This window comes from Theropithecus gelada, chromosome 2 (assembly GCF_003255815.1).
Source record: "Theropithecus gelada isolate Dixy chromosome 2, Tgel_1.0, whole genome shotgun sequence".
Lineage (NCBI taxonomy): Eukaryota > Metazoa > Chordata > Mammalia > Primates > Cercopithecidae > Theropithecus > Theropithecus gelada.
Genome location: NC_037669.1, coordinates 67,096,587 through 67,115,891, shown reverse-complemented (window position 1 = coordinate 67,115,891; position 19,305 = coordinate 67,096,587). Strand labels below are relative to the sequence as shown.

Sequence of the window (19,305 nt, the reverse complement as noted above, 5' to 3'; positions counted from 1 at the left end):
AATCAGTGATACATTAAGATTTTTCTATTTTTAATTTACTTTTTTTGTCTGTATTTTAATATATGGGTATGTTGAAACATGTCTAAAATTTTCAATTTTTGCGTTTTACATATATATAGTTTTTAAAAATATTTACTAAGAAGTAACATTTTGTTGGTTTTCCACCAGTTTGAGGGTTTGTCCATTCTTATACATTCCTCCCCCCCCCCATTTGTAATAGATTATCTTTAAATTACAAAAGTGGTGTATGTTCATGCTTTTAAAAAGATCCCCACTGTTACAGAAGTACATAAAGAATGAAAGTAGAATCATGCTATATGCTAGTTGTAATTTCCTTTTAGAGAAGCTTCAACATGTCTATATTAATACATTTAAAGCTATCTTTTTATTTATTTGAAATGGCTGCATTGCTTTCTATTATGTGAGTAGATTATAAGTTTTTATTTGCCTGTCCTGATTGATGGTAGGCATTTATTTTTTTGGCTGTTAACGAGCAGTGCTTGTAGTGAGCATCCTTCCCCATATGTTTTGTTGATGAATGTCATGTTTTGAATATATGTATAGATTGTTGCCTCTTTTTTTTGAGGTGGAGTTTCGCTTTTGTTGCCCAGGCTGCAATGGAGCGATCTTGGCTCACCGCAACCTCCCCCTCCTGGATTCAAGGGATTCTCCTGTCTCAGCCTCCCGAGTAGCTGGGATTACAGGCATGTGCCATCACGCCCAGCTAATTTTTGTGTTTTTAGTAGAGGTGGGGTTTCTCCATGTTGGTCAGGCTGATCTCGAATTCCTGACCTCAGGTGATCCTCCCACCTTGGCCTCCCAAAGTGCTGGGATTACAGGCGTGAGCCATCACACCCGGCCACATTGTTGCTTTTTTTAATTTGTAGAAATGTAATTGCTAGTTTAGCTTATGAACACTTAATTTTCAGTTTATCAATACTGCAAAATTGACTTAGCAAAATGTGGTTGTTGATGCTTTTTTCATTTGTAGTAAGTGCAGATACTGTAATTCTTCAGTACTCTATATGTGTCTATATTTGTGTTTCTTTGGTTGCAAGTGAAATGGAACATCTTTTTATGTACTTACAGCCTTTCTGTGAATTGCCCTTTATATCCTCTTTTGGCTTTCTTTTGCTAATTTTCTTATTGTTAAGTTTTTGTTATTTTTGCTTTTAATTTGTGAAAGTTTTATATTAAATGCTTCCTAGTATTTTGCTATAAGAAAGATTATCCATTTTCTAAATTATTTTAGTGTATTATCACAGTACAAGTGGGGTTTTTTGTTTGTTTGTTTTTTGAGACACTCTGTCACCCAGGCTGGAGTGCAGTGGCGCAATCTCAGCTCTCTGCAACTTCTGCCTCCCAGGTTCATGCCATTCTCCTGCCTCAGCCTCCAGAGTAGCTGGGACTATAGGCGCCTGCCACCACGCCCGGCTGATTTTTTTGTATTTTTAGTAGAGACAGGGTTTCACCGTGTTAGCCAGGATGGTCTCGATCTCCTGACCTTGTGATCCGCCTGCCTCGGCCTCCCAAAGTGCTGGGATTACAGGCGTGAGCCATTGCGCCCGGCCAGAGTACAAGTTTTTCCCTCTTTGAAGTGGAAATTGTCCATGCATTTGTTTACTTGATATCCTGAACTATAAGCTTCTGGAGAGCTGGGGTAACAGGCTTTTCCAAACAAGGCCTAGAAGAGTGAGTGCCTGAATATAGTAGGTTCTCAAACAGACAAGTATGGATTGACTAGATGCATGGATGGATGGATGAATGAATGAGTAAAGAAAAGAATAAATATTGAGTAACTGGGCACTAGAAAAAAAGAATAAAAGAATAAAAGTGTATTTATATCTATATTTTGTGTATTGAGGCATAGAAGAATCACAGTGGAATGCTTAATTTCTTTTTTCTTTCTTTTTTTTTTTGGTCATTTTCTTGTCTTTTAAAATTACTTTGGAACTTTAAAATTTCATAAAAGATAGATTATAGCTACTCTCCAAAACTGAAGTTACAGTTTGAGAAACACCAAAAATTAAAATGAACGAAACTAAAAATTTTAATGAAATGGTCAATTAAAAGACCATTTTATGCCCTCTGATTGGGATTATAATAGAAAACAGTATATGGGTTTACTCAAACCAGGGCCATTTATGGAAATCCTCTTCCTATTACAGAGACCATGAATATAATTTAGGAATTGCTAATAGGTAATGGTTCATTCCTATAATGGCATATACACGAAGAGGCATTTTGAGGAATAGAGAGCATGTAAGTTACATTCCTGGAAGTTTTAAAAGATACCATTTTATGTTCTCTGAATTTTTCAAAATGAAAGAATAATGAATATAAAAGTAAATTAATCTCTCAAGTCTTGACCCTTTCTTGTCAATGCTCTTATCTCTAAGACCTCTCTGAAGTAGGCCACCTCCTCACTCTGTGAATAGTAGACTAAAATAGCGTTCTTATATATTTATGAGGAGGTCTGGAAAGTGGAAACCTTTTTGATACCTAATAATCTTTATATCATCTGTTAGGCAAGTACAGTCAGTCACAGCTGAGAGTATTGCTCGTGATCTTTTAAAGTTATATATGAGACTTTTGTACTCCAAAATCTGGATTGTAGAATAAAACATAACCGCCATTTGATTTTCAGTTTGTGTGTGGTTTGCTTTACGGTTAGCTCCAGATAATTTGGGGACTGAGAGAATGGTTCTTTAGCCATTTATTACTTTTTTGTCTGACACTGTTGATCCACTTTATTGCTTCCTGATTTTTGTGCTCCCTAATTGGGGAAAATAGGTGTTTGTGCTGTTAATTATTTGTGTCAGTGTTTGTTGAGTATATTAGTTAAAATGTACTTATTTGTGGCAGATTTCTGTCTCTCTCACACAAACCCACACCCACCCACCCCTACTTGTTTTTTCTTTACCCCCTGTCTTTCTCTTAGGATAATTACTTGAGAATTGGCATTATTTTGTAACCACCCCTCCTTACTGTTCCCCACCTGGTCTTGTCTAGTGGTAATATGGCTTGTTGTGATACTCTCTTTAATAAACTTAAAAATTGAAAATAACAGAAGTTAATTAACGTTATCTTGCTAGTTATATTTAATGCAAATAAAATAACAATTCGTACTATAGGAACTCCAAGAGATGATTAACTTTGTTAAAAGTTTTGACAATTGCTATAGATGAATTTTGGGTTAAGGAGTGGTGCAGACTTTAGTTTACTTACATCATTGGGGTTCCTTATTATTATTAAAAGAGGCAAAATTAGCCAGGCGCGGTGGCTCATGCCTGTAATCTCAGCATTTTGGGAGGCTGAGGCAGGCAGATCACAAGGTCAGGAGATCGAGACCATCCTTGCTAACATGGTGAAACCCCATCTCTACTAAAAATACAACAAATTAGTCGGGCGTGGTGGCAAGTGCCTGTAGTCCCAGCTACTCAGGAGGCTGAGGCAAGAGAATCGCTTAAACCAAGGAGGCAGAGGTTGCAGTGAGCCGAGATTGTGCCGCTGCACTCCGGCATGGGTGACAGAGCGAGACACCATCTCAAAAAATAAGTGAAATCTGTCATTTGATTTGAGGCTTAAAATTATATGTGTATGAATTTTTTTTTGGTGGGGACAGAGTGTTGCTCTGTTACCTGGGTTTAAGCAATTCTCCTGCTGCAGGCACCTGAGTAGCTGGGATTACAGGTGTGCATCAACCACGCCTGGCTAATTTTTGTATTTTTAGTAGAGACGGGGTTTCACCACGTTGGCCAGGCTGGTCTCAAACTTCTGACCTCAGGTGATGCACCCGCCTTGGCCCCCCAGAGTGCTGGGATTACAGGCGTGAGCCACTGCCCCTGGCTAATTTCGCCTCTTTTAATAATGATAACCCCAATGATGTAAGTAAACTAGTGTCTGCAGCACTCGTTAACCCAAAATTCGTAAATATAAATATTTATGAATGTGTATGTTTATGTAAATATTAAAGCCTGAGTACAGAAAGAGCATATTGCTTCAAGTAAAGCTAATATCACATTATTCTAATGGTATTTCTGACTTTTGTAAGACTTTGTAGGTGTAAACAAAATTATGAACTTATTCAGTCTTTGATAATAGAGATATTATTAGTTTCCATGAAGTTGGTTAAGTTTAAATCAGTATTTATGTTAACTAAGACATCACTAATGTCATTTAGTCAGAAAAGACAGTGAAATCTACATATACATGGGTAAAACGAAAGTGAATGACTGTTTTGACTTTTTTTTTTTAGTGGGATGTTGGATTTTTATGGTCATTTCTTTAGCTTTTTACTCCAGTAACCTCTGTGCTACATATTACCTTCCTTTGTCTTTTTCATGTTGAAAAATTGCTTATATAATATAAAGTTAAGATAGTTAACTGATTTTCTTAGAGTCTGAATGAAGTGTGCACTTATTTTTTGAGTGCCTTCTTTTCAACTTAGTACTTTTATAGAAATTTAGGTTAAAATACATACTTAGGACATTATTTCTTTAGTGTTTAGCCTTACGACTTAAATTTTATTTTTTAAAAAAATAGCATTGAATTGCTACTTTATGTTGAGATGTCTTTCCCTGATATTCAGCAACTTTCTTGGTATTTGAATTTCCGTAGCTTTTAGGTGTACAAGACTTCTGCTTAAAAATAAATAAATAAATAAATTGGGACAGCTTGTATTCAAATTAAGATATATAAGGTAAAATGTACGATCCTATTAATTAGGGTTAGTTGTTTTCCTTGGAATTAAGGGGAATATTTTTAAAGACAGAGCTGTACTTTTGGTTTTGTTGGTCTTTGGACCATTTGTGCCTTCCCACAATCTCTGTCAAAGAGTAGACGGAATGATGACAATAAGAACCAAGATTTATTGAACTTTCTAAAATATTTTAGGCACTGTTAGATGATTTAATACGCCATATACATTATGTCATATTTAGTCGTCACGATAATCTTTAAAGCATACTTGTTTAGAACCCTTGTTTTCAGACAAGACTCATAAGACTCATGAAGACTTAGGTAAATTCGGTTTGAGTAAGGTCTCCTAGTGGGGTAACATACGTGTGTGTGTGTGTGTGGGGTGTGTGTGTGTTAAAATATGTATATATTTAGCAAAGGTGGATCCTTAATGTGTGTGTGAGGGTTTAAAAAAATGTTACTGGATGTTGTAGGCACAGTTTTTAAAAATTTGAGCTGCTATCTAGTCATGTCCTTTTTTCAGTTCCTTATATCTTCTTAGTTTTCCATTTTACCATGAATAAATCAGATGATATATCTGCAGAGTAAAGCCAGATGCTGCTTTTTTTTTTTTTTTGTAAATTTGAGACAATCTCTCTTATCACCCAGGCTGGAGTGTAGTGACTCGATCTCGGCTCACTGCAGCCTGCAACCTCCACTGCCCGGGTTCAAGCAATTCTTTTGCCTCAGCCTCTAGAGTAGCTGGGACTACAGGCCAGGCTGGTTTTCAACTCCTGACCTTAGGGGATCCGCCTGCCTCACTGTGCCTGGCCCAAAGCTTTTTGTTTTACAGTATACCTTTGCTAATGAACATCTGGTCACCACTCCCCACCAAATTTAAGGATTTCAGTTCAGACTTTTCATTGAGAATTAGTGGCATGTGTGTTTAACACTCCTCTCCGTATATTTGCTTTTCTTAGTAGGTGTGGAAAAAGTCTTAATATTTTCAGAAGTTAGAATAAACTATTTTGTATGCTGTGTCTAATGGATGAGTATCAGAGAGCAGAGCTTTCATATACTCATACCGAATGCATTCATTTTGTACTGGCTTATCTGGTTTATTCTTGTGCCTCCTTTTAGAGGCCTACCTCAAATTGTTTTCCCCGTGTCATGCCTACTAAGCTTGGCGTACAGTTTATTCTGTCTCCATGGCACTTTTTATACAACGTTGTTATTTATTACTGTAATTGTAATTGTTTACATGTCTTTCCACTGTGCTGTTGAGCAAGGTTGGTATTTCTAGTTTATAATAGGCTCTTATATTTATGGAATAAGTTTAAAAGTACAGTGTGTATGTAAAAGACCTTTCAATGCTGTTGTTACATTCATTTATCATGCTAATATTTCCAGTAGATACATTGATTTGCAGGAAGTGTTTGGTTGGGTTTTAGACTGTCATGTGAGAAAAGGAAGTGTTGTGTGATATTTCAGTGCCATCTATTGGATACTTGATAAAATGACTTTTAAAAGCTTCTTTTACTTTTCGAAATAACAGTCATTTGAAAAAAGTTTCTGAAATTGTCTAAGAACTTAAACTCGTTTTATCATAGGCTGTTATTGCTAGCATTGCTATGTAAACACATACCCCCCTCCCAAAGCAGTATTAATATTAACCAACACATAAAATATTAATAATTGGCTACAATTTAACTTAGATTTCTAAAGAAAATTAGCCAAAACATTCAGTGTAAATGTTGTTAAACAAGAAGTTTTAAAATACTCATCTGTTAAAAGTAATTTTAATTAGTGAGAAAACATTAGGTTTTAATGTGGGAAAAAATTTTAGTTGGAAGAAAAAGCATAACGACTAGACAGTATTTTTCAGTTAAGTACTATTTGAATACCCAAACACTTGTTGAATACCCAAACTGTTGGTGCGATTTTGTATATTTTGAATAATAAACTTTTAATTACAGTGTCACTATGGGGTGATTAATGAGGAAAATAGCTTAGATGTGGTGTGTGTGTAAGGTTTGAAGAGCAGTGAACTAGAAGAGGAGCTAAGGTGAGTTATACCACTAACTTTCCGAAGTCCACGATGATACTGGGTTTCATGGACAGACAGTTGAGAAACTGACACTGTTTGTTATACATGCGGAAAATGCTTAAACATTTTAAAAGTGGAGTTAGTTTTGTGTATTAGCTGTAGATTTCCAATTATGTGTTGTCTTTATAGGAATGAAACAGAAGATGTGTAAGCTTATTGTTTCATAATTAATAATGCTGTTGGTGTGCTTTGTACTTCCCCATTTAAAGGGATTCTTCGTTTTGACATTATACTTCACTCTGAGTAGATTTTCAAAAGCAAAAAAGTATTCTTCCTCAGAAACCCAGAGCAATTTCTAGTTGCTTCCGAATGTTTGTGTTTTCAGGCAAACATTGAATCTTTTATTCTGCGCCTTGTCTTTTGGTAAAACAGTTTTCTCACTTTTAGGTTTGGATTTGATTTTAGGTTTGAGACAAAAGATTGATTCTTGGACTCTCAAATTTATCTAAAAACATTTGTTCTCCTATCAATAACATGTACTTTAAGCATCTTCAGAATTTTTTGCACATGTTATACTTTGAACATAAGAATAGCATTGACACAAAGAATATGAGAACCAAATGTAGTTTTTCCAGTTAGAAAATAAACAACTATAATTTTGTAAAGTATGTGTGGTACAGTGGAAAGGACATGAGATTTGAAGTTAGACTGGGTTTGAGTTCTGGCATTATAACTCACTAGCTGATATACCTTGTGGTGGAAGAAAATTCTGTGTCACACTGCCTGTAAAAAGTGAAGACCTTTGTGAATGTTAACTATTAATTTGAGGCTTGGTAATTCTTTTCATTAAAGAGAATAAATAGATTGGTATGGCAGACACTGAAGTCTGAAGATTTTTGTTTGTACTTCTTAGCTGCATTTGTCGTACCTCGTGCTCATAACTGCTGTTCTGTTCAGTTTGTAATACTTATGAATGCTAATAGCTACATGAGCTCAAAACTTAAAAATATTTATAAAATGATTTTAGTTCCAACTTATATCAGTTTTGTATTTACTACGATCAAGCAAAAATTGAAGTATAGTGAAAGTATTCGGTAAAGTTAAATAAATATTGTTGTGTATATTTTAAGTTGGATTAAACGTGTAGATTATATATGAAATTGTAATAATGGAGCAGAACCGCATTTAAAATACTTTATTTGTGGTTTTGTGTGAACGTTTTAAAGAAACCTTTCAGTGCAGAAGAATACTTGAGGAAAAATTTCTATATTAAATAAACCCCAGCTTGATTATTATTTGTGTTACTTCTGTTGTAACACAAATCAAATTATTAGGATTTAGAATGTTACATAAAAATTTTTTCCTCAGTTTTGAAGCTTTCTGTTGATTTTGGGTGTTCTAAGTTGCTTTAAAAAAAATTCCGTGAGTAAATAGTAGGTTTATATGTGTATGGGGTACATGAGATATTTGGATACAGGCATACAATGCATAATAATCACATCAGGGTAAATGGGGTGTCCATCACCTCAAGCATTTATGTGTGCTTTGTGTTACAAACAGTTCACTTATATTCTTAGTTATTTTAAAATGTACAATAAATTATTGTTGTCAACCTGTTGTACTATTAAATACTAGATCTTATTCATTCTATCTAACTATATATATATATTTATTTATTTATTTATTTTTTTGGAGACGGAGTCTCGCTTTGTCGCCCAGGCTGGAGTGCAGTGGCCCGATCTCAGCTCACTGCAAGCTCCGCCTCCCGGTTCATGCCATTCTCCTGCCTCAGCCTCCCAAGTAGCTGGGACTACAGACGCCCGCCACCTCGCCCGGCTAGTTTTTTGTATTTTTTAGTAGAGACAGGGTTTCACCGTGTTAGCCAGGATGGTCTCGATCTCCTGACCTCGTGATCCCCCCGTCTCGGCCTCCCAAAGTGCTGGGATTACAGGCTTGAGCCACCGCACCCGGCCTAACTATATTTTTGTACCCATTAACCATTCACCTCTCCCCGCCTGCCTTTATTGCTTTTTAAAGGAAGGGAGAGTTGGTTTTTTGTTAAATAGAAAGATATGCTTATTTTATTGTCTACTTTTAAAAGACTCATCCGTTTATTTCCCTATTATAGCATTTTCTTTTGTAGCTTAACACATGGGTGACTAGATACAGCTTTACCTAGCAAAAGAAATAATGTTCCTAGTTCTCTTGATTATCAGTGATCTCACACTGTAAAATTATACTTTTTTGCAGTATCCCTTTTACTATTCAGCGACTATGTGAATTGTTAACGGATCCAAGGAGAAACTATACAGGAACAGACAAATTTCTCAGAGGAGTAGAAAAGGTATTTATTTTATTATTGGAATTATATTATGCTGTGGTGTAATAGCTTTTATTTCAGAAAAGAACATTGAGTAAGATCTGTTTCAGGTACCGCTTCTTGAAATATGTTTTCTAGCCTACCTTGAGTTTCCCAAATTGTTTTCCAAATTGCATTCTGTGTTTTACGGAGAAACTTAATAGCAGCGGGTAGAGGAGGGTTTGTGTGTTGATCATTGAAGTTTGGGGGAAAGCAGCTTATTATTTCTTGGAAATTCATAGTGTACATCAACTTATTAAAGGTTCTGAGAAGTTATAATTGCTATTTTAACTTTATAGAGTGTTTTATAAACTTACCTATGGAATTCATTTTCCCAATTCTGGAGTTCAGAGGTACATAACTCGGGAAACTTGTTGGTGCCAAGCATGTAAATGAGGTATTGAGTAGAAACATGCAGGTCAGATTTAGAGATAAACATTAGTGTTTGTGTGTGGAGGGGGTTGAGGGAGTGTTAGAATAAGGGAAGGGTATTCTGAATAAAAGAAATGGTGTGGGCCTGGTGCGGTGGCTCATGCCTGTAATCCCAGCATTTTGGGAGGCTGAGGTGGGTGAATTACGAGGTCAGGAGTTCCAGACCAGCCTGGCCAGCATGGTGAAACCCTGTCTCTGCAAAAAATACAAAAACTAACCGGGCGTGGTGGTGCACACTTGTAAACCTAGCTACTCAGGAGGCTGAGGTAGGAGAATTGCTTGAACCTAGGAGGCGCAGGTTGCAGTGAGCTGAGATGGCACCATTGCACTCCAGCCTGGGCAACAAAGCGAGACTCTTGTCTCAGGAAAAAAAAAAAAGGAAATGGTGTGAAGAGCAAAGACTCAAGGTATTTAAGGGAATGAAAAGTAAGATATTGACTTGTCTTGAGTGAAAAATGAAGGAGCCCTGTGAGAACCAAGATTGGACTAATGGGTTCTAATTTTCAGTTGATGATTGGTCCAAAAACACTTCAGTGTTCATTTAAGGATCTGGTTCAAATTCACTTTATTTTACCCTGGGAACAGGAATCAAAAACCATTACATAGTGATTTACAGAAGTTCTTGAGGCCATACTGGATTAATATATTTTGTTGATCCTCTGTACACTCAATTGAATAATATCCCCAAAGGCCAGGAAACTGAGATGGCTCATCAGTACTTATTTTTCAGCTCCAGGAGTTGTAATAATTACATTTTTGAGATCTTTGGATAAAGAAGCAATATGTTACAGTAGTCATATCAGGTGCCCTGCCTTTAAATCAGGGTTGCAGTGCTTCATAGTTGTGTGACCTTGGGCCAGTTAGTTTTCTCCTCTGTAAAATGTGGTTAATAATAGGGCTATGAAGGGGATTAAATGCAGAACACTTACTGTGACTCATAATAAACTTTCAGCGAACACTGAATATTAGTAAAGTTATTTTTACTGGGAAGATCATATAAATATATTACAAAAAAGGTTTGAGTCTTTCTGTGGGATATATGATGCAACGTAACAGGCTGTGGATTGGGTGTTGCTTTGTAAGGAAAATCAATTACATGTGTCCTAAGTACTTCAATCTCTCAACATCTTTGTTGATTCCATCTGAGCTTAGTTCCTCTACTGCATATAGTATATGATGTTAGGGGTCTAGAATAACTAGGACAAAAAATAAGTAGGAAAAAAATCAGTGGCTGAGTAGGATATTCTCTTTTGGTCCTTTGTAATTGTTTTAGTTTTTGTTTTACCAGTTTTCATTTTTAACCATTTATTTTCCTTCATTAGCAAAATTAGAATCAATGGAAATTTAACCCACCAGAGTGATTTTAGAAACAAATGATTAAACTTTATGTTGTAGTACTTTTCTTCATACTAAATCACTGATTTTTATTATTGCAGAATGTGATGGTTGTTAGCTGTGTTTATCCTTCTTCAGAGTAAGTATATTTTTTCTATTTCTAGTATATTATTTACTATATTTAATCATTTTATTGCTTCTAATACATTATTAAAACAGACTGAATTTTATATGTAATTAAGTGTGATAACATACTTGTGAACCTACCATTCAGTCCCCAAAGTAGGATATTACTGATAACATCATCTGTATGTTTTTTCTGGTAAAGAGATTTGGATTAAAACGATTGGTGATTTACTGTAATTTTAATATTGTTGGATTTACATACTGTGGTGGCACCCATGTCCCTGAGATGCCATTCTAGATGCCTTTCCGGGGTATCTCTAGGGCATAATTCCCATGTTTGGAATAGTTACTTGATGGCTTTTCTCTTTATGATGGAAAATATTTGCAGTTGTCAAGATTTATATATGGCAAAGTAAGAATTAAATTTGGACACAATTTCTCAACCTTGGAACTATGGACATTTTGTCGATAATTCTGTTGTGAGTGGGTATCCTGGGGATTATAAGAGGTTTAGCAGTGTCCTTGACCTCTACCCATTTATGCCAGTAGTGTTCCCCTCCAAATATCTTTAGACATTGCCACATGTCCCCTGGAGATGTGAAAGGCAGAGAGGGGAGGTTGTCCCCTGCTGAGAACCATTGGTTTAAGGTTAATCTGACTCTGCTTTCATAGACTACTGAGTTACCCAGGCTGGAGTGCAGTGATGAGTGATCGTAGCTCACTGCAGCCTTAAACTCTTGGGGGTTTACGTGATCCTCCCACCTTAGCCTCCCAAAGTGCTGAGATTACTGGTGTGAACCACCACACCCAGCCCAATTTGTTTTTAGAATGTTCTCAAGAATATACTTAAGTTGCTAAATAAGATACTAAAATAATCCCATACTATATTTCTTGACAGAAAAACTATTAAAAAATATATATATATGATAAAAATTTCCTTTATGAACCAGAATATGTTTTGTTTTCCTAATGAGTGTGAGGTATTTTGGAAAAATGGTAAAGAAGTGCAGAGTCAAGTCATAGTGACTAATAATGGATTCTTTTCTTAAATTGTATGCCTGTGTTAATTCTCACAGTCTTTTTGTTTGGGTCTGTGACAGATCTTACAAAAGATCTTTTAGACCCATGATTCTTACCAAAATGAAAGAATTAAGTCGGAACCAATCACCCACAATGTCTCATCTAAGAAAGGACTCACAGACCGGCAGCCCAACAGATGACGCAATGGACAGGAGTGGGCTCCCTGACCTTCAAGGAAGTTTTGAGCTATCCGGGAAAAGCAGACAGTATCCACTGGATGCATTGGAACCCCAACCCAGCATTGGGGATGTTAAGGACATTAAAAAAGCAGCCAAGTCTATGCTAGACCTGGCACATAAATCTCATTTCCACCCCGTGACCCCCAGTTTAGTATTCTTGTGTTTTATATTTGATGGGTTACACGAGACATTACTGAGTGTTGGTGTGAGCAAGAGGTCTAATATTGTGGTTGAGAACAAGAACAAGGAAATGGATACTCCTTGTGCTAGCGGATTCAAAGATATGCCTAACTTTATTGTCCTTGAGAAGTCATCAGTTCTCCGCCACTGCTGTGACCTTTTGATAGGTGTTGCCGCTGGATCAAGTGATAAGATTTGCGCCAGCAGTCTCCAAGTTCAGAGACGATTCAAGGCAATGATGGCATCTATTGGAAGACTTTCACATGGTGAGAGTGCTGATCTGCTAATGAGCTACAATGCAGAATCAGCCATAGACTGGATCAGCTCAAGACCGTGGGTCGGAGAATTAATGTTCACATTTCTTTTTGGAGAGTTTGAATCCCCTCTGCGCAAGCTACGCAAGTCAAGTTAGTTGCCAAGAAAGCACAGATGACAACCTATTATGCTGTGAGAATGTTTCTAGATCAGTGCATGGATGGCTCCATTGCTCTACCTGCCATTGTGTCTGAGATCCCAGTCTTTGAGGAGAAAAAAAACAATGGTTAAAAAGACATTGGGGAAATATTTTGAGTTTGGGGGTGTACTTTGCCACCCCGTTATTAGGCAGCTATCACCACAAATGTTTCCAAACTTAGCAGCAACGGCAAACTGCTGGCCCAAGAGGAGCAACCCCACATTTTCGGGATTTAAAGCTCCTGATGTTATACCAGGATCAACCATCACACTCTCTTTGCTTCAAATGGCATCTACCCCATAAGATCTTGAGCGGGGAGCGTTGGGTGGAATCATGGATCCTTGCACTCTTAACATGAACTAATTCTCGTTATTTAAAAGAAAAAAGGGGGTGTGGTTGTTTACGCCTGTAATCCCAAAACTTTGGAAGACCGAGGTGGGCTGATCACTTGAGGTCATGAGTTCGAGGCTAGCCTGGCCAACATGGCAAAAAACCCCGCCTCTGCTAAAAATACAAAAATTAGCCGGGTGTGGCAGCGCACGCCTATAATCCCAGCTACTGGGGAGGCTGAGGCACAAGAAACTCTTGAATCTGGGAAGTGGAGGTTGCAGTGAGCCGAGATTGCACCACTGCACTCCAGCTTGGGTGACAAAGCCAGACTCCATCTAAAATAAAATAAAAAAAAAATCAAGTCATCCACAAGTATATTTTCTTTTCTTATAGGAAAAACAATTCCAATAGTTTAAATCGAATGAATGGTGTTATGTTTCCTGGAAATTCACCAAGCTATACTGAGAGGTGAGATTCTAGATTTTTGATACCTACAGAGTTTGCATTGTCCTGATTTTGAGTAGCAGGCTTAGTGTACTTTCTAAAAATTGGGCATTTTATGGATACTATAGGATGAACTACGTAGAATTAGTTAATTTGGTAAGGCATGGGCCTGAAAACAAAGTTGCAGCAAATACTTCTGTGATATATTCACATCAGCATACCTTAAGAGGGATGACTTTTTATAAAAATAAGAAATGATGTTCATTTATCTTATTATAGGTCTAATATAAATGGGCCTGGGACACCTAGGCCACTTAATCGACCAAAGGTTTCTTTGTCAGCCCCCATGACAACAAATGGGTTGCCTGAGAGCACAGACAGCAAAGAGGCAAATTTGCAGCAAAATGAAGAGAAAAATCACAGGTTTGTATGTGTTTTATATTTATTAAAAGTTAACATTTCATCAGGATTTATCACTATTTATAAGTTCTGAGGGACAGAACAAGGTTTTCATGCAGTTTATAGGAGCACTGGCTTCTCTTTCCAGGTGTAGCAAATGTTGAAGGTGGACACAGACAAGACTTTAAAATTGCTGCTTTGTGGAGACTGTTTATGTAGGGTCTAAAAGTAAAGTAGATATGATCCATTTTATTTGTTATTTCTGAAAGTTACTTGAAAAGAGAAAAGATCTTTATAAATAAGTTGGTTTTGTGAATCGTTTCTCACTGTAGTTCATAAAAGGACACCTTTTATTTTTATCTTCAAATTTTCTGTATCATTTTAAGGGAAGGAAGACTAATTGAGGGAGAGGACTTAGAGAGTATGTCTGTATGGAAGACTTGTGGGTTTATTGTAGGAGAAATTTAACTTACTGGAGAATTGCACAGAAAGGTCATACAGCTTTTCTGAGTCCTCCTGGGAATTATTCATCAAACAGTTTAGGTTACCTTGAAATTATTCTCTTGTGTTTTTCTTTGCTCAGGTGTTATAATTTAACTTTGGCACTAAAATACAATTTAAAACATTATTTAACCTTAAAAATGGGGATGTAGAAGATGGGGAAAATAATCTTATTAATGACACTTTAAAAAAACATTTACAGTGACTCTTCGACATCTGAATCACAAGTTTCCTCAGTGAGCCCTTTGAAAAATAAACATCCAGATGAAGATGCTGTGGAAGCTGAGGGGCATGAGGTAAAAAGACTCAGGTTTGACAAAGAAAGTGAAGTCAGAGAAACAGCCAGTCAGACAACTTCCAGTGAAATTTCTTCAGTTATGGTAGAAGAAACAGAAGCATCATCTTCATCTCAGGATAAAGACAAAGAAAGCCGTTGTACCCGGCAGCACTGTACAGAAGAGGATGAAGAAGAGGATGAAGAGGAAGAAGAAGGTATTTAGAGACCATCTGTAAAAGGGTGGAGTAAGGAGATCCTCAAATTCTTGTACTTCATTTTTTTCGTGAAAGAATTTTACATAATGGAACTCCTTATAATGCTGATGTTGGGCTTTTCTCCCACCTGTATGTAGTTGCTGCTGAATTTCAGGGGATGTGATTTGAACTATAGAATATCAGAATTCATGAAACTTAACTGTGGAGGTATTTTGAAAATAAAATTTAACTACAACAACATTTGCTTATTTTTAGAGTCTTTTATGACATCAAGAGAAATGATCCCAGAAAGAAAAAATCAAGAAAAAGAATCTGATGATGCCTTAACTGTGAATGAAGAGACTTCTGAGGAAAATAATCAAATGGAGGAATCTGATGTGTCTCAAGCTGAGAAAGATTTACTACATTCTGAAGGTGGTGAAAACGAAGGCCCTGTAAGTAGTGGTTCTTCTGACTGCCGTGAAACAGAAGAATTAGTAGGATCCAATTCCAGTAAAACTGGAGAGATTCTTTCAGAATCATCCATGGAAAATGATGATGAAGCCACAGAAGTCACCGATGAACCAATGGAACAAGACTAACTATTTAGAAACATTTAGATGCAGTATTTTACATACAGTTCTGGTTTTAACACTGTATAAAACTTTTATGTAATAAAGTGGACCTTTAGTTTTACAAGAGAAGCAGGTTGTAAAATAAAGTACTTTATGGATAATTCCTGAAAGAGTTGTACATGTAAGAACTGTGAATATCAGCTCCTCTGGGTCCTGCTTACCTTACCGCTGACTTTTCTTTTTTTTTTTTTTTCTTTTTTTTGGTCTGGGCAAATCAGTGGTTTTTGTTTAGTTTTTTTTTTTTTTTTTTTAATTTAGGATTAAAGTTTTTAAACTGGAAGGTAATTATAATTTTGAAAAGTTTTTTTGAGATTATCACTTTTAGTTTATACATATGCAAGAAGCTTTTTGTCTTGTCTCTTTCTGATAGCTCTAGCAGTTTTCATATTTTGGTCATAGTTTCAACATTTTAACATGTGAATTATAGGGTTTCATGCTGGTTTCCAGATTTTATTGTTTGGCTACGTACTATGGAACTTTAAGTCATATATACATACATATATATATATTATTCTAAGGGGGGAAATGTTATATTTTTCTGTTTCTATAAGAGATGAATACAGTGGATACTTTTTCTATTGGTAATGATTGAGTTCACCTCTTTCAGAAGACATTTTCTTTCTCTTCTGAGTAATTGAAATAAAATCTGGCCCTTGTGAAACCCTGGAAATCTTAAGTCTGTTGAAATACCAGGTTAAACACATTCCAAGAGATCTGTTCAAACTCAAATTCTTTTGTATACTTCTGAGGTGCCTGAGAAAAAGACTTCATTATTTATGAGAAAATATGCTTTATCTTGGAAATTGTGTTCAAATGTTAGCTTACTATTTTGTAGAATGAATGTTTATGAAGCTGATATGAGACCATCTCAGAAGAACCAAGCAGGTTCCTTGACCTTTTGCTTGCTTTTCTGAACATTGTGAATATTACACGTGTCTTTCTAAATTATTCTAGAGTATGCAAATGTCAATGGTATGAAACACCACTGTACTGGAAGAATTAATATATTACTTTAGTATGTACCTGAGCTAAATGACTGAAGCTTTAGGGGTGCATAGAAACCACCATAATTTGTATGACATTTTGGAGTGAATTAAATATTTTTGAACATGCTTCTTTGACAGCCAGTGTTATATTTTTCAGATCAACACAAAGCACAATGATTACTCTAAATTCAATATTTTCAAATTTACATATTTAAAGTCATGCAAACTGCAACTTCCCTGTCAAAATTACTGGCTGCCAAATTTATACCTGTTTCTTCAACTGTACCTTTTGATATTTAGAGTTTTTAAATTTCTGTAAAGTAGATTTTGTAGAATGTAATGTGTTCACTGCCTTTGTGAAGCGGTATATAATTGTATAATTTCTGTGTGTAAACTGAATGCTTGGGCTTTCAATACAGTATTCATATAAAGCAATAAATATTAATGTTATGAAATATTCGAGTACATTTTTATCAAAATATGGAAGAATCCCCTTTTTTTAAGTTTCAGATACCTGAAATACACAGATGGGCTTCTAAAACTGATGCAAACAGTTTCTGACACTGTATCATATGCTTTTGGGTGATTTGGGGGGCAACCACAAGTTTTGCGTTTTGACTACTTAAATCGTCATGACTATAAATACCAAAACTATTTGGATCCATTTATGTTTGTAGGATAGTATACTACTGACTGACTTGACTGTCAGGTTCACAACAGCTAGATGATATATTTATGACTATGTCTAATAGTTAAAATCTGAATATTGATTTACTATATCCAAGAGGGGAGAAAAATTAAACATGTAAATTTTAAAAAATTTTTTCAAAAATGTTACAATGAAGCAAATTTAAGTTTAGAAATTTTGAGATTTTCTTTTGAATATTTATGAAATTGTCAGTAAACCTACCTAAGATCCTGTGACCTTTGATATTTTTTATTTTAATTGTAGTGCCATGGACCATTTGTAAACAAATTGATTTACTTTTGTTGGTTACAAGTTGAAGATTTAGCATTATGACTTTGAGGTCTGTGGTTTTATTTGTAAACTTGCAATTGCTGTATTTGCAAGGGCAAATGTATTTCTTTATTAAATAAAGTACAATAATGGTGAATGTACCAAAATGACATCACTTAACTCTATGAGAGATCTGCATTTTAATCTATAGTTTAATAGTTTTAATATTTATTAGATATTCATATGTTGATCATAGATCAAACTTGTTGCTGTTTATACAGATAATTGTAGAATGCTCATGGAATATCTTTAGGGTAGGTGGAATACTTCTGTAGTTAAACTGGGAAAGCTTGTTCAGCTGGTTTTAGATAATGATGGCCATTTGGAAGTAAATTTCCACAAGTATTCATAGGTGCACTTAACACAGACTTTGCTTAATGAAAATGTCAATTCTAATAATAACTGATTCACTTATGAATTTTTAAAAGTCTGATTTTACGCATGTTTCTTAACATACATCAAGCAAAGTCCTGTTAAAAGATCTAAATGAAGAATGGAGACCTCAGTGATTAAAGATACTTTGTTTCTGACCTTGAGCAGATTACTTACCTGTTCTCTAGACTGTAACCCAACATGTAAAAAAAATTTGAAGATTCTGATGAGGAAAGAGAGAGAGAGATGTATTATGTTTTTAGCACTTTTCCCTTTTAAAAAGTGAAAATATCCTTGTACATTTTTGAAAAATATATATTTTCAGTTCTGAAAAATGTAGCAAAAGTAGTGAAAATGTCATATTTTAAATGTTGATTATTAGATAAATTTAACCTGCTTAGGGTTTATTGTAACTACACCTTTCAGAAGTGTGTTTTGGAGCAGTGGAATTGCCAGCCAGGCCTTGTGGCTTAGAAAGGCATCCCAGAAATCTTCGGCCAGAAAGTGTGGCCTGTTAAAAGCATTGAGATTCAGAGTATTTTGTTTTGCCGGTGTAGATAGGCATGTATTTATGCATTTTTGCATTTGTAAAATCAGCGATTTTTCAAATAATGTAAATGTAATATACTAGTTTACTTAAAGGTACTTGGGCAGAATCTAAAGCTGCTACAATGTTTGATTATGAAAAAATGTAACATGGTAAGGATGAAAATGCAACTTATAAAACCAAAGGAATTGAAAATTTTCGGTAGTGTTTCAAATTGTCTTCTGAACAGGAATTTAACACTGGTTTTGATAAAATGAGGATCAGTTCTCAAGATTTGTGCTAATCATAAAATGAATGAATGCAAAACGCCTTGTAATTTCATATGGAATTATAAAAATTAGGTTTACTGGGTTTTGGCCTAATAAGAGTGCTAGTATGTATTGGTTAGAATACATCTATTTCACATTTTAAAAATCAGTACACTCTTCAGAATTTTCTTTTATTTCAACTTGGAGCCTAGATTACTTTGCCAAATGTATTTTCATAATGCAATAAAATATAAATTAGAATATTTTTATGTGTGTAATTATTTTATGTGCCGTAATGGTTTATTTACCCTGCTGCCGCCCCCACCCACCTCACCGCACCCCACCCCACCCCACTCTACCCCACCCTACCCTGTGCCACCACCCACCTCAGATCCTCAACTGAGGAAACTTAATGCATGACTTTGTTACAGCCCTGTTTCTTAGGTGGTGACAAGGTATTCCAACAGAGGGTGCATCTGACG

At 35.7% G+C, this 19,305-nt stretch overlaps 2 protein-coding genes across 5 annotated transcripts in view; both read left to right on the top strand.

Annotated features, from left to right (window-relative positions):
• Positions 1-19,088, top strand: part of PPP4R2 (protein phosphatase 4 regulatory subunit 2) — a 72,810-nt gene extending 53,722 nt beyond the window's left edge. For 3 of the 4 annotated variants that reach the window (XM_025374976.1, XM_025374977.1, XM_025374974.1), the window contains 6 exons: positions 8,978-9,071; positions 10,955-10,992; positions 13,596-13,670; positions 13,926-14,069; positions 14,749-15,038; positions 15,294-19,088. In XM_025374976.1, the coding sequence (XP_025230761.1) occupies positions 8,978-9,071; positions 10,955-10,992; positions 13,596-13,670; positions 13,926-14,069; positions 14,749-15,038; positions 15,294-15,619 (967 nt within the window). In that variant the 3' untranslated portion in view covers positions 15,620-19,088. The remainder of the gene's footprint in view (positions 1-8,977; positions 9,072-10,954; positions 10,993-13,595; positions 13,671-13,925; positions 14,070-14,748; positions 15,039-15,293) is intronic. The other variant, XM_025374978.1, reaches the window with a different exon arrangement.
• On the top strand, positions 11,585-13,251 carry EBLN2 (endogenous Bornavirus like nucleoprotein 2). The gene has a single exon (XM_025374980.1). It carries the CDS (start codon positions 12,012-12,014, stop codon positions 12,828-12,830), a length of 819 nt encoding a protein of 272 aa, XP_025230765.1. The 5' UTR covers positions 11,585-12,011; the 3' UTR covers positions 12,831-13,251.
• Positions 19,089-19,305: the final 217 nt, after the last annotated feature.

Excerpts from the sequence above, each read along its gene's own strand:
- EBLN2 (XM_025374980.1), top strand. The coding sequence starts at position 12,012 with ATGGATTCTTTTCTTAAATTGTATGCCTGTGTTAATTCTCACAGTCTT.